The sequence below is a fragment of the Engraulis encrasicolus genome, chromosome 8, assembly GCF_034702125.1.
Source record: "Engraulis encrasicolus isolate BLACKSEA-1 chromosome 8, IST_EnEncr_1.0, whole genome shotgun sequence".
In the NCBI taxonomy this organism is placed as follows: Eukaryota; Metazoa; Chordata; class Actinopteri; order Clupeiformes; family Engraulidae; genus Engraulis; species Engraulis encrasicolus.
In genome coordinates, this window is record NC_085864.1 from 3,001,328 (window position 1) to 3,011,327 (window position 10,000).

Genomic DNA, 10,000 nt, shown 5'->3' on the forward strand with positions numbered 1-10,000 from the left:
GTGAGTAGGTGGGCCGTCTCTAAAGTGGATGAAATTTGGCGCGCAGCACACTAAACCACGTGTGAAATCCCCACCGCAGACCTGGGACACTGATCCCTAATGGAGCTACTCTCTCCCTCTCTCTCTCTCTCTCTCTCTCTCTCTCCCTCTCTCTCTCTCTCTCTCTCTCTCTCTCTTGCTCTCTCTCTCTCTTTATTTTTCTCTCTCTCTTTCTTATGTCTCTCTGTCTCCCTCTGTCTCTCCCTCCTTCTCCAACCCTCCTCTCACTCCTCCCCTCTTTCTTGACCACACATCCATCTGTTTCTCTCGGTCTCTCTCCGTTTAACTCCCCCACTCCGTCTCTCTCGCTCTCTTCCCCTCATTCACCCATCTCTTTCTCTTCGTCCGCCTCTGCTGCCCGCTCCACTACCCCCGAGTCAAAGGGTCAGCAATGATGGGTGGCGTGAGGGTGGTGGAGCACAAGGTGAGCAGTGGTAGAAGCAGTACGATTGTAGTAGCAGAGATAGGATAAATGGATGGTGTTTGTGCAGTGGTGGAGCAGGTGGTTGGGGTCGGTAAGGTTTGTGGTGGTGGTGGTGTGTAGTGATGGTTCAAGTGGGCCGTGACAAGGCAAGGTGGAGGGATGGTGGTACCGTAGGCGGTGTGCAGTGGTGATAAGGTTTCTGGTAATGGGCAGGTGAGGGGTGCAGGAGAGTGGGTGGTGCTGTAGTGTGAAGGTGGTGTTTGTAGTAGTACAGTGAAAGTGAAAACCCATCTGGGAAACTCCTATTGTCATTGTGACACAGCACTCCACTGCACACAACAAAATTGCATTTATGCCTCATCCATGCAAAGAGGGCAGCCCCAAACGGCACCGCGAGGGAGCAGTGCGGCAGGATGGTACCATGCTCAAGGTACCTCAGGCACGGAGGAGGAATGGGGGAGAGCTCAAACCGCCAACCTTAGGGCTACAAGTCTGATGTCCTGACCGCTTACCCATATCAGTATCTGCAGTATTAACCCATTTTAGCCAAAGCCCTTTTTGGGAATAGGTGCCCTCTCCATATTAAATCCTAAATTTCTCAGCCTCGGAAGCACATACAAAACAAGAAATGTGTTGCATTTAAAAGCTAGAACCTTCATTTTGCACTAGAATGTATTTTTCCAGCTCTAACTTACCCACATGATTAATAAAACAGCTCAAATCTCAAGAGCCTGAATGCAGCGTATATGTGTCTCCAGGACAAAATGGGTTAATGTATGCTGGTGGAGGTCTGAGTGGGCAGTGCTAAAGCCAGTTACTGTCACCAGCTGGTATGATTCGCCTTCGTCTACATGTGATACCATCTGGGGAACCCCACAACTGGCACAACCCACAGCGTTTTCGAATGATGCAAAAACCCTTGCATGGGATTGGATTAACAACCTGTCCATCATCTTTACTGGCGTGGCACTTCAGCAACTCACATTGACCCGTGACGCAGCTGAGAACGACAGACAGAACAGAAGAGCCATAACACCACCGATCTATGGAAAATCCCACCCCGCAATCCTGATTCGCTCATTCATTCAGAAATGATTCTGATTTTCACGGTCCTCGGATGGTTGCGTGGGGACACTGGAACACCCTCACGTGTAGTTTGGAGAAACGCAGCTAGATGGCGTAAGTCAGGTTAGTGCAGGCATGCAGTAAGACAAAAGGTTAAGGGGGAGGGGGGCAGAAGGGCAGCGGTAATGGTTACAGTAAACGCCTGCTGTTTGTCATGGCAGAGAGGTAGCCAGCAGTGGGACCTTGGCTTGTATTGGATAGTGCAGAGCTGAAGTACGGTAGAGGAGAGAGGATAATGGTGGTGTGTGTGTGTGTGTGTGTGTGTGTGTGTGTGTGTGTGTGTGTGCGTGTGTCTTTTTGTGTGAGTGTGTGCTTGTAGTGTGTGTGTGTGTGTGTGTGTGTGTGTGTGTGTGTGTGTGTGCGTGTGTCCATGCATATGTGCATGCACAGTATGTGTGGGTGAGGGTGGTTACAAGGTATGGTACTGCTTCTTAAGGCTGCGGGCAATGTCAAGGCAGAGGGCAGGCTCTATGTACAGTAAGATGCTGTTCATAGTGATGGAGGCCAGTGAGAGAGGATGGTGTGGTGATCAAGCTATATTGGTGGCTGACCAGTCATATACAAAATAGCTAAATAATATTCCTCTTGGAGCCAGACATGTAAAAGGGGGTGCGCAGAATACAACATTGTAAGGGGCTCCTTGTAAAGGAGTACTTTGGCTAGAATCTTTTTTTAAAGTATTTTTTTGGGTTTTTTTGCCTTTATTATTACAGGACAGCATGAGAGTAGACAGGAAATGGCTGGGAGAGAGAGATGGGGGTGGATTGGGAAATGGTCCAGACTCGAACCAGGGTCCCCTGGGTGGGCATGCAAGCCCAAATGTGGGGGGCTTAGCGCCACATCGCCACATCGCCACAGCGCCCCCCCCCCCCCCCCCCCAACCTTGGCTGGAATCTAATAGTTTATAGCAGGCCTTGTCATGGTAAAATTTGAGTTTTTGGGGTTCCCAAACTTAATCATGACAAGGCCTCCCATAAACTATTAGTATTTTGATTCATTTTTACACAGTCCTTATGAATGAGTTGACAATCAACGATGTTTTGATTCTGATGCAGAAATTGTTGTGATCGTAGTTGAGAGAAATGGGTGAATCAGCTTGGTAGTGCTTGGCGTCTTGGCTGTATCAAGAGGTTAACTTGCTGAAGGGGTACTACTGTAATGCACAGCATTGTTCTCTCCACTCCTCTGACCTGGCTGCATTGGCTGGTGGGCGGTAGGAAAACAAGGTGTAGGTGTTTGCGCTGCAGTCCTGGGTGGTCAGTTGTAAAAAGCGGTATGGTGGGGGTGTACAGTACGTAGTGGTTGGGAAGCACTGATGAAGCAAAGTGGTGGTAGGTGGTTCTGATAAAGTCAATAGGTCAACATGCTGAAGGAGTAGTAATGCACAACACTGTATTCTCCATGTTTCCATCTTGGCCGTGTTTGGCTTGTGGGCAGTGGAGAGACAAGGTGGTGGTGGTGTTGTTTGTGCTATAGCCATGGCCATGTTATAAAAAAAAAAACGCTTTATTGTGATGGTGGACGGTGCATGGGGTGTACTGGACGTACGTGGAGGTTGAGAGCCATTGAAGAAACAAGTTGTTGTCAGTGGTGGTCCTGATAGTATCAAGAGGTTAACTTGCTGAAGGGAACCTAATACACACTGCTGTAGTTATTGTACTCCTACACTACTCTGACCTGTGTGTATTGGCTGGTGGGCAAGTGGAGAGGCAAGGCAGTGGTGCTAATAGTGTGTGTGTGTGTGTGTGTGTGTGTGTGTGTGTGGGGGGGGGGGGGGTTGGGGGGGTTGTGCAACAGTGTGGAGGGAGAGGTGGAAGGTTAACTTGCTTCAGGGCGGCTACAGCTGTGTAGGTGTGTCCACTCCATTGCATTGGCTTGGAGGCAGAGTCATTTGCCATTGGAGGATTTCATATCCAATTGTGTCTTCTTCTGATCAGCTTGGAGTTGAACTACAGAGTAGAGTCAGAGAGTGTTTATGGGTAGTACGAGAGAGGAATCTCGCGACTTTTTCCGGGTGGTACTGTCCACTAAGTGGCGCCATCCAGACAGCGCAGAGGAGCGCCAAGGAGCGCAGAGGCTGTTGAAATGAATGGGGTCCCATGGAGCTCAACCACGATGCTGCCATTGCTTTGGGAGAGAATTGGTATCATCGTTTCAATTTATTTTTCCAAAAGGCAGGATAGATTATCCTTTCAGACAGCACTTAGTTTGAATGTTTAAACTCGCTGGATCTTTGTAAAATACGACTTTATTGTCAATATGACGTCACGAGTGGCCTCACACACTGCGTTTGGATTGGTCGGCCGGCTGCATTGCTGTGATCACGACGGCCGTAAAGTAATTTTGTTAGCAAGATGCTAGCGGAGCCTGACTCATAAATGCCAAAGCTGTAGGAAATCAGAAGGACATAACTCCCAGGTTATTGTACATTTCATTGAAATCCACATTGGTTTTTCAGAACTTACAGTAATATTGTCAAGTTTCAGCCGACAGCGAGCACAATGTCAAGTTATTAGCGCCAGCCTTATGAGCTCTGCTGTCTCGACAGCGCTCCCTAGGTGAACTGCAGGCACGGGTTGGAGGGCGAGATTCAACACTGTATATGTAAACCCACTGTGGTAGAGTCCATACTGCTTCAAATATATTGGTTGTTGTTGTTGGTGGTGTGTGTGTGTGCGTGTGCGTGTGTGTGTGTGTGTGTGTGTGTGTGTGTGTGTGTGTGTGTGTGTGTGTGTGTGCGCACTCTTATATTGGGTTGTGCATGTGTGCGTGCATGGCTGCATGTGTGTGTGTGCATTTGTGTGTGTGCATGTGCGCTCTGTCTGTATTAGTATGTGTGTGAACGGGTGAATCAGAGGCATCCCTTGTACATAAGTCATTTGGATACACTCTTGGATACACTCCTCAGTGCATAAAAGCAGTCCATTTACCCTTCACCGTCTTCCTACTGGCAACACCATAACTGATTATGTCGACAGTGATGGATTCTCCTATTTGAGTGTGCCGGTGGAGCTCGTTATGGTGCACGGTATAAATTATACTGTAGTGTGAATTCAACACTTTCAGAGGAGGTTTACTCAAAGACTGTTAAATTTGACTCTCTAAGGGCACAATTAACACTGAATGCACTGTATGTGGTGTGGTGCTGTGTCTGGTTTGGACAGGGGATGAGAATCAGCTGATGAGGCTTTGCTTTGTTTCTGGGCTTATAATGAGTGCACCTGCACAGGTCAGACAACTGGGGAGGACAAAACGGTCAGCTGTCTCGGGCCCATGGAGAACAGGATAGCAGAATATGGGTCCCCTTTATATTACATGCATTAAGTGAGGGGCCTTTCCCGGGCTTGACCAAAACTGTCAGTGGCCCTGCTCCTCTCTGCTCCTGGATGCTTCTTCAGCCACGGAAGTGTCAGGCACACAATTGGTACAGTGTTCTGTCAATATGGGCTGCTTTGTCGAGATGAAATGTGCATTGTAATGGCATGGTAGCTCTGCTCGACCGGTAGTTCATATTGACGTGACTCGGGCACGGTTATCCATAATGGAACGTGCAATTAGCGCTGAATTGTACTGTGTACAGGTGAAGATTTTGTGTGTGTCTCGTTTGGTGTAAATCCGTTTTGGATCATGACTGTAACAGCGAATAGGCAGGCATGTCACAAGATGAAATTAGGGTGCGTCTACCCAGTGCAAAGTAGCCTCCTTGCCAAGCCAACAGTCAGATGACATACAGGTGAAAGCAGACAGTTAATTTGGTCACTGTATTGACTGGTGGGAGTTGTTTTTGGGCTGATTAGCGGTATCAGTGAGAGGGGGGACGTGTTATTAGATGAAATCAGGCTGCATGCTCTCTTGCTGTTTAAATAGCCTCCCACTGTAGCCCAGTCAGCCAGCAGTCAGCTGATATATACACAGGTGAAGCGACAAGCGAGGAGGGTTTTTTTCCCCTTTCTGTTTTTGCTCATTGACTGGTGTGTGGGGTTACATAATTCATCACCTTTGTGTGTGTGTGAATCTGTTTCAAAACGTCAAGTCTCCCTCTCATGGCCCTTGAGCTCTCAGGAAGTCAATATAGAGGAGGCAATTATAGGCCTGTTGTGTGTGTGCATGTGAGTGTGCATGCAGTATAGTATGTGCAACACATGCAGTGTGTGTGTGTGTGTGTGTGTTTGTTTTTTTTTATTTTGTTTTATATGTATGTAGGAATCTTGAAAGCTCCTCGCTCCTTTTTCTGTTAGCGCTGTGTGTGCAGGGCTGGACTGGCCATTTGGCATAGCGGGCATTTCCCGGTGGGCCCCGCACCCTATTTTCAGAAATAGGACCCCTATTTTCAGAAATGTAAAAAAGCCAAAAAGCCAAAAGTGCCTGGTCCCTATTTCTCCCCCAGTCCAGCCCTGTGTGTGTGTGTGTGTGTGTGTGTGTGTGTGTGTGTGTGTGTGTGTGTGTGTGTGTGTGTGTGTGTGTGTGTGTGTGTGTGTGTGCGCGCGCGCGCGTGCGATGAATCTCCCAGGTGACCAATCAAAGTCAGGGTCTCATCCGCGGCGCGCCGTAGTGAACGATGATGATGAAGCTGCAGAATATTACACCACGGGTAGCGAGCGAGCGCCACTATCGTGCGTTCCAGCGCGTGTATGGATCTGGTTTCTCTCATCCACATACCGGGAGTCATCCCATCGAACGCTGCTGATGATGAGAAACGACACTATTGCAAATGCACATAGGCTACATGGGCTGACCTGAATGTACGACTAGAGTAGCTGAGTCTGATTTGCATAAGGGATGTGTCATAGTTGTAGAATACTTTCAAGCACTCTTAGGTCGAGTGAATGCAATTACAATCCACGCACTTGGCATATTTAGTTTCATGCAAATGTGAGTGTATATAAATGTCCACACACTGGCACGGTGAGGAGAGCCATCATTCACAGAGTTCAACCAGCAGGCAGGACCACACTGAGCACGACCAAGGCAAAAAAGAAAAACACTCAAATCAATTACATGAACTGTTGCGACAACATGCTCTTGTGCTTTTTTGCTTGTGCATGAGAGTTCCTTGGGTAATTTGTAGGCGCTTGCTATTGGCGAGGCGTCTTCATCTGTCAAACGGCGTAGGCGGGACCCCGCTGGCGGAGGAGCGCTAGAAGCAAGGGAGGGCTGAAGTGGCACTTTCTCGCTCTGTCGCGGAGAGCATCTCTTCCCCAGCCCGGCTGAGGTGACGCTATATCGCTGACTGGCTGCCTCCGGATCGGGCACTTGACAGCAGAGATTCGAGGTCGTTTCGCAGCACGCTGGGAGTCCATGTAATTCCCCCTCCCTCCCTCAGCCACAAAAACTTCATCCCCTCAGTCCTACCTGGATACAGCTCCAGTCTCACCCAAGCAAAGACGCGAGTCGGACGTGGCCGTAAGGAAGAGGACACGAATATGATCTTCAAGCAGCACTTGTTCTTCATGCTCTACAGCGCATGTGGACTTGTCATCAAAGGTAGGAGCTATTTTATTTACCCCCTGGATTTGCGGACTCTGGGCGTGGTGCGGAGTCTTGGTGCAATAACTAGTGCAAGGGCACTATCCCTATTAAAGTGGGGGCGACTTCCGAAACATGTTTTCACGCATGCAGGGCAGTTGTGTGGTGTGAGGGAGGCGGGTGAAAGAATGTTGTTTGGGTTGCCTGCTGCAGACCATGACACTGCACGGTTTCTATAACGAGAGCACGTATACTTGGATCGAGGCAGTGAACGATGTACTGTTGCGCAAGTTCTTGGTGCCAGACCACCCCAAAAACGCGATAAATGCTTGCGCATTTGAACAGCAAACTTTGGCGAATACCCATTTATCATGACAAATGAATATCTTTTGCCGCGGACGTTTTTGTTGGTGTTGGGCTTTCGATAAGGCTGGCAATTTGCTGTGTGTTCGGGCTACTGTGGTGGGACAAATCTCTAATAAACAGGATGCTCACAGCAGAACGGGAATGCAACATTATGTCCTAGTTATTCTGCAGAATTGCTGTCGACAACGCCGTCTGTTAACAGTTGAGAGAAGTCTGTGCGTAATGGTTAGATTTTACAATAGATGTTTTTTTGCCCTATGTGGTGAAATGTAAAAAGGCTTTGGCGATGTGGCATCCACTATAATATTGTGCCTGGAATGGGTTCCGTACTTAACTTCAACTTACTCAGTTGTGCAGGGGCTGCTCTGACCCGAACGAGGTATTTGCAGCAGTCGGCATCTTGGGGTCGTCGTCGCCCAAGATTTTCCTGTATCCCTCGTTCTGGGAGGCTCCCATGTTCATGGCAGTAGAGCCTAATGTTTTGCCTGTTTTATGCAAGGACAGTGTACAACTGAAGTGCATTAATTATCTACACACCCCACATACTACCACAATGAAGTTTTGTCTGTGTTTTATTTTTTTATTACCCTTCTAAAGGAACGCAGTGTCGATTCAGTTCCAAGGCTCAGCCTTTTGTTTTGTAATGCCAAGCACGATCGTGCTATAGGTCAGGCATGAGAACATGTTTGAAGGGAGAGTTGAGGTGAAGGAGAGGTGCCCAGCTCAGCCGTTACTTTTTTTTTTTTTTTTTTTAACAAACCCACCTGACACACCCATCGTGGCCAACGCCCATGACCGCTGTCCGCCGCCGCGGGTGCTGACCATTACGCCGTCATTAATCATTTGTGGTCACGATTGAAAGGAAAATAAACAAATTAATTAATAGTAAATCAAAAAGTTTTGAGATGAGCAAACAAATTAACTTTTTTTCGCCCGGGGTTCACTGACGAGATATTGATTTTGTTTTTGGGTGATGGATGAGTAATGACTTTGGCGATGCCCTTGACAAAGGAGGGTGTCTTTGTAAGTTTGGGCCTGGGTTTATTCATTCCGTACTTTTTTCTGGCTATATTGTAAAACTCGATTCAGAAGCTGTCCGTCTTCGGTATGCGCTGTACGAGCTGTACTTTTATTGACGAGCATACAAATCAAATGCGTTCCTGGGTCTCCTCTGTCAGGTCCTTGGGCAAATGTATAGAAACAGAATTCATCACTAGCATACATTCACAACACATCTACCCCCCCCCCTCTCTCTCTCTCTCACACACACACACACACACACACACACACACACACACACACACACACACACACACACACACACACACACACACACACACACGGGCGCGGGCGCGCGCACATGCACATACACACACGCACGCGCCACACACAAACACACACACACAAAGAGAGAGAGAGAGAGAGAGAGAGAGAGAGAGAGAGAGAGAGAGAGAGAGAGAGAGAGAGAGAGAACAACTCTTTCTTACTCTCACACACATACACACACACACACACACACACACAAACACACACACACACACACACACACACACACACACACACACACACACACACACACACACACACACACACACACACACACACACACACACACACACAAACACTGGGAGACAGAGGAAGGCATCCCTCTCCCTCATGCACACATCTTTAGCCCCTATCTGTCTGTTGTACGGCCCCTCTTCTCTTCTCTCCGCGCTGTAATGCCTCTGCTGGTAATGATACATGATAGCCCTTATTTGCCGTCCAGTGAATGCGATCATTTATTATGTCTAAATAAAGCACCTGAGGCATCAAATCTGCCGGACGTTGGCAAGCGCCTCTCTCCGCCCGCCCGCCCTCCTGTCTCGCTATTTATCTCTTCCGCACGGATGGACGTCTTCATGATTCGGGGGGTGGTGTTCCAGTATGTGTCATTTCGTTTGTCACTGTGTGTGTGTGTGTGTGTGTGTGTGTGTGTGTGTGTGTGTGTGTGTGTGTGTGTGTGTGTGTGTGTGTGTGTGTGTGTGTGTTTGTGTGTGTGTGTGTGTGTGCGCGTGTGTACGTGTGTTTGAGTAAGAACATTTTGGCATGCAATATCTTTATGTGACACACTGTGTGTGTGTGTGTGTGTGTGTGTGTGTGTGTGTGTGTGTGTGTGTGTGTGTGTGTGTGTGTGTGTGTGTGTGTGTGTGTGTGTGTGTGTGTGTGTGTGTGTGTGTGTGTGTGTGTGTGTGTGTGCATGTGTGTCTGCCTGTACATGCGTGGGTGCCAGCGTGCATGTGTGCGTGCATGCGTGAGTTTGTTTCAGTTGATGTTTCTGTTTGTGCATGCGGCAATTGTGGCAAGTAATAGTCTCGTCCCTGATGTCTTTCCATGTCTTTGGAGCACCCCTAACGTTGTCTGCTGCAAACCGAGCGGCAGCGATGCCGATTGTTTCCTAATCGTGAAGGGAGAGGAGCGCGGTGCTTAATTACTCAGGGGACTGGGCCGGGCGGTCAAAGATCTCTCTCCCCGTCCCCAGAACGACACACACCACACAGGCTGCCTCAGTGAGTCCCTCACTCCCCCCTCCCGACAGCC

General features: G+C 48.5%; 1 protein-coding gene across 3 annotated transcripts in view; it reads left to right on the plus strand.

Moving 5' to 3' along the window:
• The first annotated feature begins 6,773 nt into the window (after positions 1 to 6,773).
• Positions 6,774 to 10,000, plus strand: part of cadm2b (cell adhesion molecule 2b) — a 345,952-nt gene continuing 342,725 nt past the window's right edge. For all 3 annotated transcript variants that reach the window (XM_063204812.1, XM_063204813.1, XM_063204811.1), the window contains exon 1: positions 6,774 to 7,072. In XM_063204812.1, the coding sequence (XP_063060882.1) occupies positions 7,012 to 7,072 (61 nt within the window). In that variant the 5' untranslated portion in view covers positions 6,774 to 7,011. The remainder of the gene's footprint in view (positions 7,073 to 10,000) is intronic.